The 24506-nt window shown below is 38.7% G+C and overlaps 1 protein-coding gene across 5 annotated transcripts in view; it reads left to right on the forward strand.

The window, feature by feature from the left end:
• Positions 1-24506, forward strand: part of Rabgap1l (RAB GTPase activating protein 1 like) — an 848174-nt gene that overhangs the window by 258286 nt on the left and 565382 nt on the right. For all 5 annotated transcript variants that reach the window (XM_008826096.2, XM_029560173.1, XM_017796360.2 and 2 more), the window contains exon 13: positions 12838-12988. In XM_008826096.2, coding sequence (XP_008824318.1) covers positions 12838-12988 — 151 coding nt within the window. The remainder of the gene's footprint in view (positions 1-12837; positions 12989-24506) is intronic.

Raw genomic sequence — 24506 nt, forward strand, 5'->3', positions numbered from 1 at the left:
TTTTTTAAGCTTTTGTACATTTCATACAGTAGTTCTTAATCAAATTTAGACCCCTCTCTCCCATTAATGCACATCCACCCACACACACTGGATCTCATGTATTACTCCATGCATGTTAAGTCTTATGCAGTCAAGCAGATGTCCTTTGGTGCGAATTCATCAACTGGAGTCTAGTCAGCTTATCTAGAAATCATTGGTAATGCCTACTCTCCCTCACTTAGTAGTAATCAGACTCCAGTAGTTCCCAGACTGTGACCCATTTCCCTTGCTTGACTCTGGACCCTTGTCTGATTGAGTTTGCATGGGTCCTGTGCTTGATGCCACCATTGCCACAAGTTCACATGTGCCTGAAAGCCTCTGCTTACCTAAGTACATGGACCAACCCTGGCTCTTCAGTACCCCACTATCTCCAGTAGACAGGTTATCTAGACAAAGAATAAACAAGAGAGACATCCGAATTAAATGACATCTTACATCAAATGGACCTAACAGATAAACAGACATCTACAAAATTCCACCCAAGCACCAAAGAATACACTTTCTACTCAGCAGCCCATGCAAGTTTCTCAAAAATTGACCACATTCTGGGACACAAAACAAATCTCAACAAATACAATACAATTGAAATAATTCTATGCATTCTATCAGATCATGACACAATAAAGCTTAAAATAAACCCTAGTAACTAATCAACCCTAGAAAGAAGCACTAATAACTACACGAAATCATGGAAATTAAGCAACATGCTCCTGAATGATTACTGGGTCAAAGAAGAAATTAAGAAAGAAAAGTATTCCTGGAACTAAATGAAAATGATAATACAGCACAACAAAACCTGTGGGACACTTTAAAAGCAGTCCTAAGACAGAAGTTTATAGCTCTTAGGGCCTACATTAAAAAGCCAGAAAGAGTACATGTAAATAATTAAACAGTACAATTAAGACTCTGGAAAAGCAAGCACAGACTAACCCCAAACCTAGTAGATGAGAATAAATAACAAAAATCAGAGCAGAAATTAATGAAATAGGAACAAAGAAAAAAATACAAAAAAAAATCAATCAATCAATCAATCAATCTAAAAGCTGGTTCTTTGAAAAGTTAAAGAAGATAGACAGAACCTTAGCTGCGTTAACCAAACAAAAGAAAGAGCAAACCCAAATTAACAAAATCAGAGACAAAAGGGGAAACAATACAACAGACACTAATAGAATCCAGAACATTATAAGGGAATACTTTAAAAAATTATACAGCATTAAAATTGAAAATCCAACAGAAATGGACGAATTTCTAAACTCATGGAAATGACCAAAGTTAAACAGAGAAGAAATTATCAGTTTAAATAGACCCATAACAAATAAGGAAATTGAAACAGTAATACAAAACCTCCTGATTAAAAAAAGCCCAGACCCAGACGGATTCACTGCAGAAGTGTACCAGATAGATATTCAAAGATCTTCAACCAATACTGCTTAAATTATTCAAAAAGATAGAGACAGAGGAGAACTCCTTCTGTGAAGCCACTATCACTCTAATACCTAAACCAGGTAAAGACACAGCAGAAAAAGAAAACTATAGGCCCATATTCTTAGTGAACATAGATGCAAAGATACTCAACAAAATACTCAAACACACATCAAAAGGATCGTGATTAGCCAGGTGTGGTGGCACACACCTTTAATCCCAGCACTCAGGAGGCAGAGTCAGGCGGATTTCTATGTGTTCAAGGCCAGCCCGGGCTACATACTGAGTTCCTGGCCAGATGGGGCTACATGGAGACCCTGTCTCAAAACAAACAAACAAACAAAAAAAACCGATAATGATCAAATTGATTGTATTTCAGAGACTTAGGGATGGTTCAATATGTGTAAGTCTATAAATGTAATCAAACATATAAATGTACTTAAAGACAAAAATCAAATGGTCACCTCAATAGATGCAGAAAAGGTCTTTGACAAACTCTGACATGCATTCATGTTAAAAGAAAGAAGGAATTGGTCTGGAGGGAACATACCTCAGCTTAATTAAAGCTATATACAACAGACCTATAGCCAACATCACTCTGAATGGAGAAAAACTGGAAGCATTCCCATTAAAATCAGGAATCAGACAGGACTGTCCACTGTCTCCACTCCTTTTCAATATAGTGCTTGAAACTCTTGCAAGAGCAATAAGACAGGAGAAGAAAATTAAAGGAGTACTAATGGGAAAAAAGACATCAAATCATCACTATTTGCAGATAATATGCTATTATACATAAGAGATCCAAAAATTCCATCAGAAAACTCTTAGAAATTAATACTTTAGGAAAGTGGCAGGTTACAAAATGAACTTACAAAAATTGGTAGCCTTATATACCAATAGTATATAGACTATATAGTATATAGACTACTGATATTGATATAGTATATTGGTATATAAGTAGTCAGGATCAGTAGTCTATATACCAATAACAAGCAATCAGAAAAAGTATTCAAGGAAACCCTTCCATTCACAGTAACCTGAAAAAATAAAAAATATTTAAGAATTAATCTAATCAAAGACATTAAGTATCTCAACAATGAAAATTTTAAATCTTTAAAGAGGTAGAGAAAAACACTAGGAGATGGAAAGACTTCATTATCCTCATAGATTGGCAGAATTAATAATGTGAAAATGACCATCTTACCAAAAGCAATCCATAGATTCAATGCAATGCCAATCAAAATACCCATGATATTCAAGAGATGGAAAAAAATCATCCTAAAATTCATATGGAATTACAAAAATCCCAGTCAGCAAAAGAAATTTTGGGCAGAAAATAAAAACAAAAAGATAGCAACACCTCAGCCACCCTGATTACAAAGAGCAACACTGGAGGGATTACTACACCAGATCTCAGATTATATTATAGAGCTGTAGTCATAAAAACAGCATGGCACTGATGCAAAAATAGACATGTAGATCAATGGAACACAATAGAAACATAAATACATGCAATTTCAACCGCCCTATATTTTACAAAGGTTCTAAGAACACACATCATCTTCAAATTGTACTGGCAAAACTGGATCTCTACCTGTAGAAGAATGAAATTGGAGCCTTATCTTTCACCCTGCACAAAATTCAACTCCTAATGGATCAAAGACCTCAATATAAAACCTGAAACTCTGAAACTTCTAGAAGAAAACATAGGCAGTTCTCTCCTAAATATGGGTATAGGAAAGAACTTTCTAAATGGGACATCAGTTGCTCAGACAGTAAGGTCAACAGTCAATGAAGTGGAACCTAATTAAGCTACAAAGCTTCTGTAGAGCCAAAAGAACAACCAAGGAAGTGAAGAGGAAACCCTTTTTTTTTTTTTTTAAATTTTTTATTTTTGATCTTTTTGAGACAGGGTCTCCCTGTAGCCCCAGCTGTCCTGGAACTCACTATGTAGACCAGGCTGGCCTTGAACTCACAGAGATCTGCCTGCCTCTGCCTCTCGAGTCCTGGGATTAGGTATATTTTTAGTAAATTTTTGTGTATTTCATTCAATAAATCTTAATCATATTTAGACCCCATTTTATATCTGCTCCTTTTATATTCTCCACCCCTAGTGAATTTCATGCATTCTGTTATAATGTATTAAGGCCTATCTGATCAAGCTTTTGTACCAGATGTTCCTCAGTGAAAACTCGTCCATTGGTGTCTGGTCAGCCTATCTAGAGTCCCTCCTTTAAAGAAGATCAACTCTCCCTCACCCAGCAGTAATCAGTTGTTAGTATTTCCTCAACTAAGGTTGGGGCCTGCTGCCCATTTCCCCAGCTGATTTTTGTCTGATTGAGTCTGCGTTGTGTATGCTGTCAACCATTGTTGCAAGTTCCCAATGGCCCGAAAACCTGTTTCCTTATGTTCATGCATGAACCCTGGCTCTTACAGTCTTTCTGCACCTCTCTTCCATAGTGGTCCCTGAGCCATGGGTGGGTGAGGTTTAATATAGGAGTTCTTTCCGGGGACATACACTGCAATCTCTTATTCTCTAAAACTTGACCAGTTGTGACCTTTGGTGTACATAACACTCTGTTGCATGAGGAAGCCTTGCCTGTAAGAATTGAGGGATGTATTAGTACTCTGTCTACCTCTTATTCCACTATTTTCTTTTTCTTTTTTCTTTTTTGAGACAGGGTCTCCCTGTAGCTCCAGCTGTCCTGGAACTCATTCTGTAGACCAGGCTGGCAAACTCACAGATATCCGCCTGCTTGTGCCTCCTGAGTGCTGGGATTAAAGGTGTACACCACCACACCCAGCTATTCCACTATTTTCTTTGAACCTTACATCTAGAGGTTCCCCTGTAGATGTGTCACTTAGGGCTGGACAACTCTCAGACACATAGTCTCTGTGTTTAACTAGTTGTGGAACTCTGTAGTAGGCTCCATTTGTTACAAAAAAGAAGCTTCTTTGGTGAGTGGTGTATGGTATACTTGTCTGTAAATATAAGGATCCATATTTAGCATACAGTAAGACATTTCATTTGTCTGGAGATATGAGAATTAAGGTTTTCTCTAGGATCTATGACCTCTCCAGCCACATGTATTTGGCTATGTTTACCATGCCACCCATGAGTTTCTTCCCATTTTAAGGCCTTTTAGTCCAGTTAGAAAGCTTTTGATTACCACCCCCTCAGAAAAGTACCACTACAGTATCCCTATAGTTTGTTGTGCTAGTCATTGCTGTGGTTAGTAAGCTTTATACCTTTGGTTGGACCATTGGTTGATTTTCTCCCCTAGGAGCTTGCAGTAGTATCCTCTAGAACTGTGAGAGGTAGCCTTTGGGGAGGAGGCTTCTAGGTGTGTTTTGGTTCCATTGCTCCATGTCCTATGTCTGAAGTATGCCCTGTCTTCAGCAATAGGGTCTTTCTGGGAGATAGTCAAGGACCATGACAATTGCCTGTGTTATTTTGGGAGTTTCATGGACTACCCTGACCAACAACTTGAAGGGAGGTTTCTTCTGTCTGACACTGTGTTTATTGTTATATAGCCTTCAGGTATACACATGCACTCATGTTCAGATATTGTATGTGTAGTTTTCAGTAGGTTTTTGAATTTAATTCATTTCCCTTTGGTTTTTTTTATACCACCTAAGCTTTATTTATGTCTCCTTTTCCTTGTCTAACCTCCCTCCTTCCCCTCCCAGTTAAAGTACCTCCATTTCCCTCAATTTCCCCTTGATAATACCTATCTCCTCTGTCCCCCCCCCCCGAGTTCCTTCTTCCTCTTTACCTCCATGGTTTTTTGTATGTCCTTCCTTACTCCTTTCCCAGTTGAATATTCCTATTTTCTCCATTTCCCCATTAGTAATGTCTGTTTCCCACTGTCCCCCTCTTTTGGGCTCTTTCTTTCCTTTAACCTCTGTGCTTCCTTTCTGTTTTCCTGGCTCCTTCAGTTACATCACGATGTGTACTCACATATAAGGATTTGGTGCTAAGATCAACAAATGAGGGAGACCATTCCTCGTTTATTATTCTGAGTCTGTGTTACCTCACTTAATATAATAGTTTCTAGTTCCATCCATTTATCTACAAATTTCATCTTTTTTTTTTTTTTAAACCACTTAGTAGAACTCTTTGTATTCTTTAATTCTTGATACACTTGCAGGTGTTGGCACCAGTTGCCTCCTGCACTGGGCTAAGGAGGCATGGGGTTTCTCCTGTCCCCACTGCACTTGGTGGTTCCCTGAGTCAGGCAGGCCCTGGGTCTGCCTCCTGATTGTACCCACATCTGTGATCTTCCCATTGACCACACCAGGTTGCTGGGGGAGAACATGGTGGGTAAAACTGCTTCCACCCCTAGTATACCCTTTATCAGAAGAGAAATGCATCTTATTTAGTCTTTGGGGATTCTTAACACCCCTGGGACAGTTTTTATTCTTTGAATTCTTTTGTAAACTGTTCTTCTGGTTTTAAAACCTTCCAGAAATGCCTTAATACCGAATTTGGTTTTCTATCAATTTTTTCTCTGGGAATTTGGGCTCGACATAAGTCTTGCCACATTTGTCTTTGAGTAACCCAAGTGGACTGTTTATTCAGTCTGGTCTTCTTTATATCTCTTATACGGTGTTCTGTAATTTTACAGACACATTTTATACGCTGGTCAGAATCATTTAGATTAGCCAAATTCTGTCTCACTTTACAACGATCCTGTCCCATTAAATAACTTAATAAAACCAGTAAAGCTCCATACCATTCTTAGGGTCCCAGTTGAATTAAGCTTTCCTTCATATCTCTGGTGAACAAAGTCTTATCTGGCCCAGTGAACTGGACATCATCTATTGCTTTTCTCATACCTAGTTCTCTCAGTAATGCCTGTCCCTCCTTTATTGTCCTCCAGCTCCCACTAATCATGTTAGTCTCCCTTTGGTGACAACCATGTATCTTTAATGCCTTCAACCAGCCATCCCATTAAGGACTGCTCCCCCCTGCATTGGCCTAGGTTGAACAGCCTATATCACAAGGACAGATGGGTGGTTATATAACTCAGCTGTGAAGCTTCTGAAGGACTTAGACTGAAGTTATTTGCTCCTGTGTCCCATACTCTCACAAGTCACGTCTCTAGGGGCTCTCTGCTTGCTTGCTTGTAAGTTTTTCTTAGTTTTAACAGTTTTAGTATGGAATATTTCCTAGCTACAGCACTGTTAGCTTTTTTTCCCTTTTGTATCAATGGTTGAATCTGAGGGGCAGCATTAGCTACTTTTATTTTTAGGTCATTTTATTTTTTGCTACTATCTGTCTTTTCCTCCGAGTCCTAGGACCTTACGCAAGTCAAAGTGTCCTGCTTTTTTTCTCTCTCAAGCTCTGCAACTAGATGTGTCAGGACCTGCCTAGCCTATTCACTTCCCCTGCCCGGGAACATCTTTTATTATGCAAAGTGGCCATGCCCCCTCTCTGGGCAGTTCAGAGCCAATAAAAAATTTCTAGCCTCTGAAAATCTTCACTTACATGCAACATACCCCCACATTTACAACATAGCTGTGGCCCATGCTTCTGTGTTGACGGCCTTCTTTTAGTTACAGATTTTATAATCCATTGTATAACCCACGTGACTATTGCTAACCCCATTAAGTGTATGGGGTTTAATTACCCTCTCCCCTGGGTTCCTGGCAGCTGCTCCAGGATTTGGGAATCAGAGCCCAGCTGACCTGCCACAGAGGCAGTGGGCGCAGCACTGCTTTCCCAAACCCTTGTCCCCAAGGCTGTGGTTCTTTTATCCTGCCAACTCTGCCAGTTTTGTCGCCAGAGTTCTCTTGGGATCGCTTGTACAATCAGACAAACCACATAATATATTTTTATGTGAATTTATTATGGTTTATAACCTTGGGTAGGGAGGGGGTAAATGGGGGAACTTACAAAGAGACAAGCACTCTTGCACCGAGGCTCAGAATGCGCCAATCTAGACTGCTCCCGTGGCCCGCCCATAGTTTCTGTTAACTTTTGCCCATGCATCTTGGGCCCGCAATCTCGCCCCAGGTCGGTAAATGCCCCCTCTCTTGTCCACGCGGGTAGCCAGGGCCATCTTTCTCTCCACACCCTGTGCCACACATTCCTTGAGGCATGCTCCTTCCTTACCAAGATAGCACAGAAAAAACGCCTCCCCAGTCCATTCTCTACAGCAGGCCCTGCCCCTTGGAGGAAACCTGCAGTTTGGGAGACACTAGTCAATTCTCCACAGCAGATTCCGCCCCTTGGTGGAAACAGGCAGTTTGGGAGACACTATATGTACCTCATTTTAATTATTCAGTTGAGGGACATTTAATTTCTTTCCATTTCTTAACTGTTTGGAAAAGAACAGCAACAAAAATGGATGTACAAGTATGTCTACAGTAGGATGAGTTCTTTGGGTATATGCAAATGAGTGGTATAACAGGATCATATGGTAGATTCATTTTTAGTTTTTTGAGTTCTCCACACTGTTTTCTATAGTGGTTGTGTAAGCTTGAAATCCCAGTAGCAGTGAATGAGCATTCCCTTTTCTCCATATCCTTGACAGTGTTTGTTGTGTTTCGTTTTCTTGATCTTAGCCAGTCTGACTGGGTAAGATGAAATCTTTTTTTTTTTTTTTTGCATTTCCCTAATTACTAAGAATGTTGAACACTTTTAAAGGTATTTCTTTATCATTTTTATTTGTTCATTTGTGAATTCTCTGTCCAGGTCCTTAGCCCATCTTTTATTGGATTATTTCCTTATTTCTTTGTTTTTTGTATATTTTGGATATTAATCCTCTGTTCAGTGGGATGTATAAAAGATGAAGATTTTCTCCAAGTCAGTGGGTTTCCTCTTTACTTCTTTGGTTGGTTGTTTTGCTGTACAGAAGGGTTTTAGTTAAATGAGGTCCCACTTGTGGATCGTTGACCTTAATGCCTGAACTGTTGATGTCCAATTGAGAAAATCATTTCCTACACAACCTATATCTTGGAGGGTACAGTAGTACCTATGTTTTCTTTTAACAGTTTCAGAGTTTCAGGTTTCATATTGAGGCCTATGATCCATTGGGACTTGACTTTTGTGCAGGGTGAAAGATAAGCGTCAGATTTTATTCTTCCACAAATTGAAAGCAAATTATTGGAGTATATAAAATTTTTGATCCTGCTAGAATCTTTATTATTTATTTATTTATTTATTTATTTACTTTTTAGCCTTAGCAATCTAACATGTTGAATTCATGTTATATTCATTTATTTTTTAAATGATATATTTGAATTCCTTTTATGTAGGAAGCATGTGTTTTGGGTCTTTAGAGTACATGAGTAAAAAGAACACACATTCTTTTGTTTGTGTAGATTATATTTGTTGATTGATAAATAAAAATTAATCCCCAGCATCATTAAAATGAAAAAAACAGAAAGTATCATTGTGCAGCTGTTACATTTTTTTTATGTATATGTAAGTTTTAAATAACTGTATTAGAGGGATTGGAGAGATGGTTCAGTGGTTAAGAGCACTGGCTGCTCTTACAGAGGACTGGGGTTCAATTCCCAGCACCTACATATCCGTTAACAACCATCTGTAGCTCCAGTTCCAGGGGATCTGACACTCTCTTCTGATCTTCTTGGGCACTGCATGACATGGGTTCACTTACCTGCATTCAGGCAATACACTCATACACATAAAGTTATAATAATAAATAAGATTAAAAATAGCTATTAGAGATCTTTTTTCTGGGGCAGTTTTAGCACATGTGATTTCTTTTGTTATGTTTCTATGTTGTCTATTTCTGATAGCTGCAGTTAATGTTCTGTGAAAGCAATGGTTATGTATCATCATAGTTTTACTAGTAATATTGAAAATTTTTTTTAAAACATTAAAAAATTTATTTACTTTTGCTTTTCCTGGTCTTAAGTATATTCTAGTAGCATTTGACTTAACATTTATTAGCTCTTGCCTTTTAAGTAATTGGTTATTGTATAAAGTTTGTTAATTTGTTCCAGGATAGCCAGTAAATTAAGGTTTTTATTCCATAATGTTATGAGTGACCCAGTTTTCTAAAAATGTCAATTTGTAAAAATAAATAGTTTCTACATTTTTAGTAGTAGAGAAAAGATGTTTTCATTATACCTCACCAAACAAATGTTTTGAGGATCAGGTAGAAGCCAAATTTTAATTGATTTGAATTATAACACAGAAAAAAATGTTTACTGGGGACTGCTGACTGTTAACATTAACAGATGTGTATATGCATATGTATGTTTGAGTGTATGAATATGTATGACTTCAACTTTCAAAATCTTAGGTAAATCATTTTACAGCTTCTGAGCTACAGAATGTTTAATCAAGGTAATCGTTCTTTTCATTCTGCCTGCAATGCTGGAAATATATTGTAAAGGATGAATGTTTATTAGGGAGTTCTTGTTGAGGTGTAAGGTATAGAATTAGTGATAGTTGAGAGTGATGTTCATGAACTTTGGGAGGCTGAGAAAAGATTTTTTTTTTTTGTCTTGGTGATGGCCTAGTAATGAATTATGGGGCAGAGAATGATGCCCACATTAGCTTGTAGAGTTTTAGTTTGGATAGATAATGGTGAACATCACTGAAGATAGAGTATTATGGAAAACAGATTTGAGAAGACCCTGAGTTCATACTTGGACATGTGAATTTTGAGCCTCAGGCACTTAGAAGACATGATCTGAGGTAATAATAATGTCTATAACCAGGCAGTAAAAAAAAAAAAAAAATTAGATCACTTAAAAGTGGAAAGAAAGAGCTGGACATAGATGAAAGTTTAATAAGGAGAATCACCCAATGGTGGAGTTTGTGGAGGGAGCCAGTGAAAGAAAATTTTGTCATGTAACCCTAGGGAAAAAGTGAAAGGACAAATAAGAGTAGTCTACATTGAAAGGATTCAAAACTATCCTTTGAACTTGGTGGTGTTGAAAGCTTTCATAGATTACTTCAGTGGAAACTTTTCAAGAAGGCATAGGAATCTCAGTCATGTGAAATGAATGGGAGGGGAAGAAGTGGAGATAGTGAGCATGCAGCACTTCTGAGAAATTCCATGGGCAGCATCAGAGACATTATTATAGAGGTTATATGGAGCTGAATCAAGGTTTCTTTTCCCTGTGGTATCAATGAGTTGTCATAGATATACATGCTTAGTGATAATTTTCTGATCTCTCTTATAATATAGCATATGCTATTTTTAAGTATTTTGAATCCTGTAACATACATTATGGGACTCATATTTCACAGTATTTTGCCTTCAACTTCACAGGAAATCAGCTTAATCCTTTGCACACTGACTCTGTTTCTTTTAATTAACTCTGTTTTCTACACTCAGAATACATAAATTCAACTACTTTGATACCATGTTTTCTAAGCCAAAAGTATAATCAGAACCAAAAAGGAATTACAGAAGTATCCTTTTATAAATGATCCTGGTTCTCTTACAGCATAATAGTCATAAACAGTCTCAAACTCAATTGGGTAGTGAAAAAAGACAACTTCAATGAAGTTCTAGACGTCAGATAGTTTACTTAGATGTTATTCTTCCAAGAATAAGTAATACTTTCTACTTAACATATTCCATGGAAGATATTAATCTATGATCTTTTCTAAATTAACTAAAATTAGATTTCAGTTTAAATGTATAAACAATTTAAACAGTTGAAGCTAATTTTTTGTTTTGTAATTTAAAAAAAATTTAAGATGATTGTAAATACTTTAGACACAATATGAAAATAAAGAGCTTTCTGTCCTAATTATATTGCATTCGTACATATATACATGATATAGGCATTCTGCAGTATTCTTTTCATACATCTGTTTAAAAATAGGTTTCAAAATAGTGTGTGGATATGCCTTTAGAATAATACTTATGTACTATTTTAAAAACTACTTTTTGTCTTTTAGCAGTGTAATTATTCTCTTTAATAGTATTAACTCACTTGACATTACATCTTTCTACTTCATTTGATTTAAGCCCATCAGTTTTATCAGTTTATGTTTTCTAATCTTCCCTCTCCCAAAAGACTCCACAAGAGTTTAGCTGACTGAAATCAGAATGGGCATAAATCTGATGGTTTACTTAAAATACTGATGTAATAAGTTTACTTGAACTTATGTAAGTTTGGGGCATTATGATTTTTCCAAGATATTTAGATTATGACGATATGAGGGAGAAAAGCGCTGAACATATTTTCAGAAGAAGATGCCAAAACTTGGGTCTGTGCTGGAGATGGAAGATTGTACATAACCTAGAGGAGTGTGTAGGATACCAATTATATAAAGTAGACATATGGATCCCATGACTTTTCAGATTTAAAACTTGAAATCAGAGCCTGGTGTGTTAGTTCAAATCAGGATAGTAGCTAATATGAGAAATTTCTGAGCAAACTGGCATGAAACCTAGTTCCTATTTTAGACTAGGTACAAAAAAAATAGGTGAAAAGTGTAACTGTATTCATGAAACTGGAAACTGTAACTCAATTTTTTAATCAGATAGCAGGTTATCATTATAGCATACTTAAGTAATCTTTGGCTTTTATACAATAGATGTTTGCCTTTGTTATGATACTAAACAACCCTTAGGGGAAGAATGAGAGGCCTAAGTTGCTCCTCTAGCAAGGGATAGCTGTATATGTTCTGCTGTTTATAGGAAGGGTAAGATCCTTCTTTGACTAAGTGCTTGTAGTTAAAGCAAGTCAGCAAGACAAATCTAGAACTGAAAAATAAGGAACTCTTTTCAGAAGGTTCATCTTAATCAATTTCAATCTACATGATCCTTCATATTTAAATTTATATTAAAGTAGAATGTTTCAAATTAGGTGATCAAGAGATACAGCCTCCCCTGAAATCTATGGGTCAGGATATGTAGGAAGCTAATGTATATTTATCATTTCCTGTAATGTGGAGTCTGCTTTTTACTCTTGGCCCAGCTTAGTCTGACCTTAAGTAGGTACATACAGTCAAGATGTGATTGGCTTAAGGTTCACTTTCAGCTTCTCAACTCATCCCCTACCAACACCACCAGTAGACAAATTGTTGTACATTCATCTCAAGGGATTTAAATGTTGCTTTTTATATCTTAATATGTTGAGTGGAAACAAAAATCTAATACATTTGTTAATATATAACCAGGATAAGAAAATTTTGGAACATAAACGACAGGATGAAAAAACTTTCTCTGCAGATGGAATAACATGATTCATCAAAATATAGGATGGAATCATGAAAAGAAAGTTAAGAATATCACTGAGCTTTAAGCACTACTTTTGTTTAATGTTCCCTGTAATTTTCACTTTGTCTGGGCTTGTACTTTTATATAAAATATTTTCATAGTAATAGCAGTTCAGGACACAGATTATGAATCGTTTGTTCTTTTCTTTCCTCAGGCACAATAACCTTGGTGCCCGACCGAAAGGGCTATCCACTTTGGTCAAGAGTGGTGTTCCAGAAGCATTGAGGGCAGAAGTATGGCAACTATTAGCAGGCTGCCATGACAACCAGGAAATGCTGGATAGGTACCGAATTCTTATCACAAAGGTGGGAAATTCTTCTCATAACATTTTCATGAGGAAACATCAAATCTTGTTTTTTATACCTCTAGTAGCTCATCACACCTTGAACTTCTTTAGGAATATATTGGTACTGTGCTGTCAGGTTGTCTTATGTTCTAAAGATTTGCTGCGTAGTGGTAAATAATACCTGTAATCATGTTGAAAACTTTATACTTCAGTTTAATTTTAAAAATTCCAATGGCTTTGCAAGTTATATATACTAAACCCTACAGGTGACACTCTGCTTCTAGGGCTTTGCATTAATGGAGTCAACAAACAATGTATTGAAAATATTTTTTTAAAATTGCAGTTTTAAAAAAAGTGTTTAAAAAAATTGCAGTTTTACCAAACATGTACATATTTTTTTCTTGGCCTATTTTCTACGCCATATATTAACTATTTATATTGTATATTACATGTTCTAATATTACTTAAACATTATAGTAATATAAAAATTGCTTTAATGCATATGGAGGGATGTTTACATACTTCAGCATTTTATATAAGAGACTTGCATTCGTAGATTTTCATATCTACAGGGTTGTGGAACCAATCCACCACTAATACAAGGGAAAACTGTATTATAAATATTTGTGGTATTGTAATGAGATTGTTTTATTGTGAAAAATTTATGATTAGAATTTTATATTCCAGTATAAGTTTTTAATGAAGAAAAAGGCCTTCTGTCTTCATGTTGCCTTTTATGGTAATAGTGTATTTATCTAGATCTTTATTCTGCTACAAGACTTTGGTTCCAATATAGTAAATTCCTTTGCTTATTTCCAGATAACTGGTTTTCCACCAAAGGTAAAGCCTTCTCCTCTTAGTTTTATCTTTTCATTCCTTTTTGGGTTTTGATTTGTTTTTTGAGACAGGGTCTCCCTTTAGCCCTAGTTGGCCTGGAACTTGATATGTAGACCAGACTGGCCTCTGTCTCACAGAGAGCGGTTTGCCTCTGCCTCCCGATTGCTCAGATAAAAAGCACGAGCCACCACACTCAACTCACATCAGAGGTTTGAACATACCCACTTAAAACTCTCTTAGGTAACTCCTTCTTTTCTTTTCCCCTTTGCCTCCTTCTTTTCCACATATATCTTCCAGGTGTTTCGTGTATTCCATGACTACTAAATTCAGGTTTAAAAACTAACAAACAAGTTTTACCTTTTATTTTTTCCTAAGATTAGTGATCTCCACAGTAACGTATTTCATGGGATCTACTGCTCATATGGAGAAATGTCTAATGTTCTGTTTCTTTCTGTTAGATTATTCATGTTTGCTGTGGCATGGGACTGAGGTCTCAGTAGGCTTTCTGCTTTAATGGCCATATATTCCATTGTGGTTTGGGAGTAACCTGAATTTGTGAAGCTTGTTTACCTCAGATGTTATTTATTTTTAACTTAACCTTCATAAAATAGATTAGTGACTTTAAAAGATAGTTGTTATGAAGACATTTTTGTGAAATAAGCAGACAATGTATTGCCTCAAGAAGCATTGATGTGGTAATTATTGATGAAGCAACCCTACTTGATAATAAACCCCTAAGGAAGTATGTTTTGAATTACTACATTTCTAAACATTACTATATGATTTGATCACTGAAAAAATGTGTATGTGTGTATTATTGTAAAAATTCTTGAGACAGGGAGAAGGCTCATTAGAATGCAATGATCAGATCTGTTTTGATCCCCAGCACTAATGTAAAAGATGGTCATGGCTGTATGCTCCTGTGATCCCAGCACTGGGAAGCTGAGACAGGAGAGTCTTGAGAACTTGCCAGGACAGCAAGTCTAACCAAATTGGCAAGCTCCAGGCTTAGTGAGAGATCCTGTCTCACAAAATATGGCTGAGAGTGATAGAAGAAGATAGCTGACATCAGCCTCTGGCTTCCACCCATCACTCATGGGCATGTATGCTTTCACTTTGTGCTGGATAGCTTTTGTGTCAACTTGACACACCTGGGTTGAGGGAGCCTCAATTGAGGAATTTCCTTCATAGGACTGGCCTATGGCCATGTCTGTGGGGCACCTTCTCAATTGTTGTGTGATGTGGGAGGGCCCAGCCCACTGTGGGTGGTTCCACCCCTGGGCAGGTGGACCTGTGTTGCATAAGAAAGCAGGCTGAGCAGGGACCAGGGGAGCAAGCCAGTAAGCAGCATTTCTCCATGGCCTGTGCTCTGGCTCCTGCCTCCAGGTTCCTGCCCTGAGTTCCTACCTTGGGCTCCCTGATGAACTGTGACCTGGGATATGTAAGCAGAATAAACCCTTTCCTCTTAAAGTTGGTAGTGGTCAGAGTATTTTGTTACAGCAATGAAGAGACAAACTAGAACACACTTCCACATATACACACATATGAAGATGTACACATGGATATACCCTCAACACAAATGCAGACACAAATCTTATATCTTCACACTTAGTAGCCTGAAATAAAAAATTACAAGTATGTTAAAAACCTGTATAGAAAGTTACAAAGGTTTGGGGATAAATTGGTAAAAGTATCAAGATGCATCAATTTCTGATTGCATTCATTAGAATACCTAGAAAGGCTGGAAATACAGATGAATGATAAAACACATGATTGGGTTCAGTTACCAATAGAAAAGAGGAAGGAACAAAGGGAAGGAGGGACAGAGAGAAGGAGGGAAGGGAGGAAAGGAAAGGAAGGAAAGGGAGGGAAGGAGGGCAGAGGGAAGGAAGGAAGGAAGGAAGGAAGGAAGGAAGGAGCGAAGGGAGGGAGGGACAAAGGGAAGGAGGGAGGGAAGGAAAGAAAAGGAAGGAAGGAAGTGAGGGAAGGAGGAAGGAAGAAAGGAGGGAAAGAAGTATGGATGGATAGAAGGAAGGAAGCCAGCCAGCTAGCCTAGGAAAACAGGTATTATCCTAGCCTATATTTAGCAAGTACTTGATGGTAGGGGTTGAAAAGAATGGTGCACTTCTACTTGGTTCTGTAGGTCTTTAAGTCTTTCAGATTTAATAAAAATTAGAACCATGAATTAATAAAACTTATTTAGAAACAAAATTTCAAAGTGCCATTTGATAATCTGCTAAACAGGATATTAAAAACAGTGACCCACATTGCAATGATTCTCCACATAGAATTACTTAGAAAAACAGAATGGGGTAATTTATATAGATAGAATATAGACTAATGGTTGTAAAGAAATGGAGGGAGGTGCGGGGGTCCTCCCCTGCACAAGGTGCGATGGGGGCTGAGGAGGGGGAGTGCGCTGCTGTCCCAACCCTCTGTTCCCGAGAGACCACCAAGGAGGCAGGGAGTCTGTCTAGCAGGATCTCGTTTATTAAACTCTAAGCAAGTGTTTATATATACATTTATGAGCATTGAGTGTCCCTCCCCTCTTTTCCCCAGAATATGATTGGTTATGATCATAGAACCCAATTAGCATCGTAGGTTTTAGTTTCCCAGAGCTGCCAGGTTGTCTGGCAGACCCAAGAGTGGAAATCCCCTTTCTAACAGAGTGTCCAATCATTTTAAAGGTCAACTTGAGCATGCAGTTTCTTCATTGTAAAGCATAGTGTCCACAAGGTGATCACGCTGGCTAGAGCCAGTCAGTGACTCTTCCAACAAGTCTGGTCATGTCCCAGCCATTTTTCCTTAGGCATCAAACAAGTCTGGTCATGTCCCAGCCTCAGGTCTCAGGTCCTTACAGGGAGGGAAGAAGGAAACTAACAGATACTCCTAACAGGTATGCTGTTTATTTAGGGGATATTGGAAATTCTCTTGCCACCTTCCTGGCTATTATGAAGCTATTCTAAAGAGACACCTGTGCTGTCCCTTTGCCTGTAAAACTTTTGAGACAGTTTAAGTCCCCCAGAAGGAAGACTTGTTTTCCAGGAAGAGATTTCATACAGCTCTAACAACTTGTCAGACCTCCTTGCAGGAGAGAAGAGCTGAGACACTGGTGGACCACACTCTGACAGGCTTCTTAGATACGTATAACTCTGGATTCTTTATATGAACCTAAACTCCATGTCAGTACCCTGCATATGGACAGGAGGAAGTTGGTTGCAGTGTGGTCATACTGTGTGGTCACCACCAGCGGCGGATGCTTCTACGTTCTTACGGGTGCCACTCCTCCATTATCACGGGCGTCAAGGCTGCTCCTCCACTTGCCCTGGGCTGAGGTCGTTCTTCTGCCTGCCCTGGGCTGAGGCCACTCTTCTGTTCACCTGGTGCTGTCTTCTGTTGTCACTGCTTCTGCCCGGTCCCGGACCACAGGTCTGGTGAGGACACTGTGTCAGCGGAGCCTCTTTCAGACACAGGTGACCAAGTTCAGTGACACAGGTCTGCTTTATTGCAGGAAGGCACAAGCTAATATAGGGGTAGTGGTCCAATCACAGCACAGCAAGTAGGATACCTTATTAGCATAATAGGTTTAGTGTCCTATCACAGTACAGCAAGTAGGATACCTTATTAGCATAACAGACTTAGCATCCTATTAGCATAACAGACTTAACATCCTATCACAGAATAGTGGGTAGGATGCCTCATTACCATAATGGGTTTCAGATTACAGAGTCTGGATTCCTGGATACTCCATGACCCTAAGTGTTGCAATTTGGAATTCCAAGGGTGGTGATTAGGGAGTGGCAAGCTCTAGGCATCAGACTCATGATCTGCGAATGGGAGCAAATGTCACAAGGCATTTCTTGTGGCTCCAGTGGTCGGGCCATTGCCTCGGGCCTGCTGTATGGCTGTCAATAAGACTTTCACCCTAAGCTCAAGCCTGTCTCCCACAACATTGAATCTATCTCCTTTATTTACTTTTCATTACTACTTGTCTTTAATTGAGGTTGGTGGTTGAGCCTACGTTGTTAGGGCTGCCAGAGCCCAAGCTTTGACCCTAGCAACTCCAGAAATATTCTGGAATTAGAGAGTACTGATGTTTAGCCAACATCAAGAATATAATAAAAGTCACAATTGTGTACCTTTAAATTACAACTTTTATGTTATGTGACATCTCAGTAGGAAATTATAAATATTAAAAGATCCATATTTGGTATTTAGTAGATTTTTGTAGAATATTTTGAAGTAAACAGTTTTCATTTTTATCCTTTACAACCTATGTATATATTTGTACTTTATGAATTACTCAATATTTTACTAGAGTACAATTTTGTAGAGTAACTGTATATATACACATATTAGAAGTTTAAGCTCAGAAAAGTTTTGTTAATAAAGTATTCTATCATGTGTGCCTAGGTACAATAGCCTGATAATTAGATCATGTTTCCATTAGGTAACAAGTCATGTACTTCTGGGGTACATGGGGTAGCAGGTACTGCCACACCACTTCCTTCCCTGAGAGGCTTTTTAAATTCATAATTTTAAGATTTCAAACCTGGAGAAGTATTTAAAGATATTGTACCACAATATTATTTATGACCTCCTAATTATGTATTATGTGTTTATAATGTAGTAAAATGGTAGTTTTGAATGCTACAATTTACAGAGAAAATTTTAGATCAGGAGACAGAATAGCAAAAAAAAAAAATCTTATAGAATAAAATATATTAAAGATAGTTGGAAGCAGAGGAACTACATTGCCCTGACTCTTTTCTTCTGGAGTTCTGGCTATGAGTTATTTTCTGCCAGGGAAGACTGGAGGGAGGCAAAAGCCACATGATGTTTCTATAGCAGAGAATAGCTTCATTGGAGGTAAAACTTTATATCTGTCTCTGGGCATTTCATTCGCATATACACATATATACCTATCTATCTATCTTTATATGTCTATATCTATCTATCTATATATATATCTATATATATTTTTATTGAGCTTTTTGAATTTCATACAACATTTTCCACTCAAATCCAGACCCCCTTCACCATCTGTGCCTCCCCCTATCCTCCCACTGAACCCTATGCACTCTTCCATACATGCTGAGTGTTTGTACCTAAATGTCCTTCAGTGTAAATGTGCCCACTGGAGTCTAGTCAGCCATCAGTGGTTGTATGTAAGTTATACTCTTCCCTCACCCAGTCAGTCTCAAATAGATCTCAATTTAATTCTGGCTCACCACCTATTTCTCACTTCCCCTTCAGGCCATTGACCTAACATGGGTCCCATGCTGCACTCCACCACTTCCACAGGCTCACATGAGTAAGCCTCCAGTGGCCTGGAAGCTTCCATCTCCCTGTGTTCATGAACCGACCCTGGCTCTTATAATCTTTCTGTCTTCTCTTCCACAATGGTCTCTGAGCATTGGGTGAGGTTCCATATAGGATTCCCATCCTATAATCTACAGTCTCTCTTTTTTTTTTTTAACTTTAAATAAACTTTGTTGAGAATTTCATACATGCATATAAGATGTTTTGATCAAATCATGCCCAGTCCCTCCTCTCCAACACCTCCCATATCTCCCCATCACTTTTTTCTTTTTCTTCTTTCATTTATTTATTTTTATGGGGATTTTGGCTACTCTAACATTCACCCCTCTGAAGAGGTAACCCTAAAATCCTTTATGGGTTAGATATAAGCTCCCAAATACTTTTGACAGTTTTGGCATTTGGAACAGAGTATGTTGCTAAGAGGCCCAAGGACATTTGGACTTTTAGCCCAGAAACTGGCTACTTTTCTTTGGGCCTTTTTACCTGGCCAATTCCTACCTCCTCTTCTTATCACACCATCCTCTGAAGAGGTTACCCAAATTGCCATAGGGAATCAGAATGCAGACTGCTCTGGCTTCTTCATGTTGAACAGGGACGCAGGGTGAGGCAATTGGAGTACCCCTTCAGTGGGTCTATCTAAAAGACTCCCAAATTGTATAACTCTAAGGGGAAAAGAAAGTCCTTGAATCATGAATAGGAGATGTGAAGGAGAAGTAAAGGCAAGAGTAATTAGCTTTACAAGTTCTATACAGGGAAGTAGAAAAAAGTCAGAACAGGGCAATTTTCAAATGTTCATATGAGAGTCCATTGGAATTTTTTTACAAGGGCTTCCAAAATCATCCCTCTATTGGGTTCTCCCTCATTTTTTATTGTCTTCCAAGGCTGGACTCTAGAGTGATAGATTCAGGATTTGCTTTCAGGTATTTTGATAGCTGTTATATAAGTGGAGTAACACAGACTCAGAAAAACAACTGACGTACGTTCTCCCTCATATGTGGCTCCTAGCACCAAATCCTTTAAAATGCCAGGTCCTTTTAATAAGACGATGCTATACAGCAGTATAACTGCTGCATGAAATACCTAGCATCATCATGACTTCAGGCTGAGCCTGATCGCTAAACATAGTCACAATTGGGCTTGATGACGGTTGTGCTCATTCTTTAAAGGAGGACCAAGCAGAGTCACTGGACCCTTACTGGAGTATCCAGCCACTCTTCCCAGCCAACTGTATTCAATTTGACCCTAATAACACATAGCCTCCTGGATTTGGGGAGGGCTAAAGTACACAGTCTGTGGAAGGCTAGAAAGAGAAGGCATGACCCATGCTGGGTAAAGGCTATCCAGTGTGCAAACCCTCAGGTCATGCATACACCTCAGCCACCCCTCAGTTATCTTGGTAAGTAAGCTCAATAAATTCATTGGTTCTCCTGTAAAACTGTATTGAAACATTGGCTTGACACTAGGACCTTAAAAGGGAATAATCATTGCTTAGCATCCCCAGGAAAAGAAGTTTCACAATTGAAGGAAAATTTGTTAATGTTATTATGTCTCATAATTTTTTTAAAAACAAGAGACTGAGAATGTAAAAGATACTAAAAGGATATAGGAATAGAGATATTTTCCAAAATAGACAGAAATATAAAAGCCTAAGCAAGTGATGAAGGTCTGTTTAGGTTTGTTATATATAAAGGATGAGACAAAAATAACGTACACATAATCTTAAATTTTCTATGGCCATAGTTTAGTCAACTAGTTTACAGAACAAAATATGTATCTAGTCAATGTTTATCTGAGAATATTTGTTTTTTTGCGGCTGCTCTCCATTCCCCTGGGCGCAGGCTGCTCTTCTGCTCGCTTGCTCAGTTCTGTCTCCGGGCGCCACTCCTCTGCTTGCACAAGCACTGCCTGCACAAGCACTGCCTGCGGCTGCTCTCCATTCACATGGTGCTGATCGCACGGGTGCCACCTCCAATCACAGGCCCCACCCTTTGCTCCTCGCGGCCGCAAGCTGTGGCCACTCTTCCGCTCACTCGGCGCCGAGGCAGCTCTTCTGCTCGCCCAGTGCTGAGGCCACTCTTCTGTTCATCCGGCGCTGCCTTTGATCATCGCTGCTTCGGCCTGGGCCTGGACCCCAGGGCTGTTGAGAAGACTGTGTCAATGGAGCCATTCAGACACAGGAGACCAGGTTCAATGACGCAGATCTACTTTATTGTAGAAGGGCACAAGCTTATATAGGGGTAGGGGACTAATCAAGACGTTACAACTCAGATCTTTGGCAGGGCTGAATCCTACCATGACATCACGAGTCAGACACCTTATTAACATAATAGGTTTCAGGTTACTTAGGTTCTGGTTTCCTGTACCAGGGCCTAGAGTCCTAGGAACCATGTGACCCAGGCTGTTGCAATATCTAAGTGTTGCAATTTAGAATCTCAGGGGTGGTGATTAAGGAGTGGGGAGCTCTAGGCAACAGTCTCATGATCTGCCAATGGGAGCAGACATCACAAGGCGTTCCTTGTGGCTCCAGTGGTTGGGCCGTAGCCTTGGGCCTGCTGTATGGCTGTCATTAAGACTTTCACCCTAGGCTCAAGCCTGTCTCCCACAGTTTTTTACCCAAGCCTTATCTGTATAGCACATGATAATTAAAAGTACCAGACTGGTGGAACTAATCTTATTGGATACTTAACAGCTATACTTTAAGGCCTATACTAATGTGGTCAGAGGGACTTAAAGGACAGTTTTTGCCCCTTGCCCTACAAGGTCAATTAATTTCCAGGGGACTATGGAACATTTCTCAAAATGTCCTATAACTGTGGTGAATCACCTGTCCTTTGTCCTCTTGTTCAGGGAGGACATGGAGACCCCACAAGATGGACTTGAACCAGTGTCCAGTCTATAAAAGGAACGTCAGCTTAGAGGAAACATCTCATTCATGCTTCCAAGGAAAGGCAGCCATGGTCGAACAGGACCTTTGGCTTATCTTCATATAGATGGAACTGGTAAAAGAAAGGAGCCTGGGGCTCCTCTCAAGCCCATGTGACTCCTGAGAAACAGTTCCTCAAACGACCTTAAGTGTAAAAATAAATTGATTTATTTGGGCCAACTGTATGATCTTAAACACCCAAAAGGAAAGTATAACCAAAGAGTAGAGTCATCAGTAAACTTCTTAAGAGTTCAAGGGAATACACTTCCCAGACATTAGGCTTCAGTCTATATAAAAAGTTATTTAGACAACTGTTTCTCATTGGTGATTTTGTTCCTAACCAGAAAGTGCTGCTCAAATCTTGATCTCCAATATTATAGTGCCCACCTGTAGCTAAGGGAGACAACCAGCTATTGTTCTAAAATGATGCATAAATTTGTTTTCTCTCCCTATTTCAGAAGCCTTTGAGAGGGAACTGACACTGATTCTAAGTACTCCAACAGCTATCAAAATACTCTGCAGCCTCTTATTCTCCAAAGTTTTTGAAATTTTTAACCCTAGTGGCAGCAGCATCCTCTTGTTTCTCTGGACTTGCTGTGGTAGCAGAAAGCTAGTATCACCAGTCTTTTGCTTTTTCATCTCTTCCAATATTTAAATAATTTAAAGCCTTCATTAAATACACTTTGAAATATCCATTTCCCTAACTAAACCCTATCTGATACACTTGGCATTTGTTCAAAATGTCTGTTTTATGTCCAGTGTTCTATTTGGAAAAAAGGAAGGGAAAGGAAAATATACCTGAGTTAGCCAATCTTGACATAATAAGCACATTACTTCACACTGCCTAGTTGTCTAAGACTTGTGATGCTAGCTACAAGTTTGGGTTCTCCAGTCACTGTTGGTTCAGACCAACTGCCTTCAAATTTGAGGTCCGCACAGCCACTAGGAGTTGGTAATTTGGGAGGTGGTAATTTGTTAGAATGGCCCACAGGATTTAGGTCATAATTTGTCTGGTTTTTGATAACGAAAGGATATAAATCAGAGCCAGCTGAATCAAGAGGCTTAGGGAAAAATAGGGCCCTGTGGGAGTTCCAAATATGGTGCAGCATCCTGGCATCATCCTCAAGAACACATCCTCCTGTCATCAGTGTCTAGCCATATATATCACTCACCTCGAAAGCCCCAGGTCTCAATGTCCAAGGAGTTTTTATTGAGGTTTTATTGCATAGTTATGGTTGATTATATCATTTTGCGCCTGGCTGAACTCAGTTTCTGTACTTCCTTTTTTCTCCCATGGAATTTGACTAGAATCACACATGATTAAAAAAAAAAAACAAACTCCAGCTCCCTAATCACATAGTTGACCTTCATGTCTTAGTCAGCCCCTATCCTGAGTTTTCTCATTAGTGCAGTAAACTATTTAGGGGTCACAATCAACTCCTCATTAGCATATGCTATCAGATTTGGTTGGGTAATGGGCCCACCACAAATGACAAAGATACTTCTATTATTCAGGAAATTCCAAGGGCTGGAGATGACCTCTAATGAGCCTGGAAAAAAAGTTAGACATGTTTTGGGTTTATCTAAACCAAGACTACCATTCTTTTAAATAGCCTTTTGTTAAGTCCCACAAAGCAATCCATCTGTAATTCTTTGGCCAGATTACTTTTATTTAGTTATCACTCTTTGGAAATCTGAGGATTATTTTTTAATGATTTCCCCATCCATTTCACCCCCAATCTGTTTTTTAATGGAGAATAGATACTGTATACACAACTGCCTCACTGTCTTTTAAAAGGCTTGCTATTAGTGACAGTAGTTGAAATGTTATAGAATATTTTATTAAAAATATGAATAATCTTTGTGGTTTGTTTTAGAATGACAAGTGTTTGGTAGTTGCTACTTGACATTGACTGGCAATGTGTAAATAACGTGATACAATAAATGTTTCCACATTCAGTTTATAAATATGTGACAAAATTTTTTGTTATTCTAATTGTTATAAGTGTACTTTGTCAAAAACATTTTGATGCAAATAGTATAGAAATGTATTGCTCTCTGGAAGAGACACCAGGACAGTATGTGCTGGTCAGTGAAAGAACACCCTACTGCCCATAGCTGTGCCCAAAAGATGACTCTTGAGTTTGATGAAGCCTCAGGTCCAGCTGCCAATGTAAAAGGCATACAAAGGGCAGAACATGGAAAGTTGTATCATGAGCTTGCAATCAGAATAGCTGGAGCTACAAGAAATGCTTAGTTCAAATGGTCTAGTTCTTCAGCTGACAATGTATTAGAAAAAAAGAAAGAAAGCAGGACTGGGAAGGTGGCTTGATGGTTAAAGCACCAAGTGTGAGGACCATATTTGGGATCCTCTGCACCCACATAAATGCTGGGCGGACATGGTAGACCTCCTACATTCCTGGCACCCAAGAGCAGAGCCATGGGATCCTTAGAG

The sequence above is a fragment of the Nannospalax galili genome, unplaced genomic scaffold, assembly GCF_000622305.1.
Source record: "Nannospalax galili isolate Female #2095 unplaced genomic scaffold, S.galili_v1.0 scaffold429, whole genome shotgun sequence".
NCBI classification, from domain to species: domain Eukaryota; kingdom Metazoa; phylum Chordata; class Mammalia; order Rodentia; family Spalacidae; genus Nannospalax; species Nannospalax galili.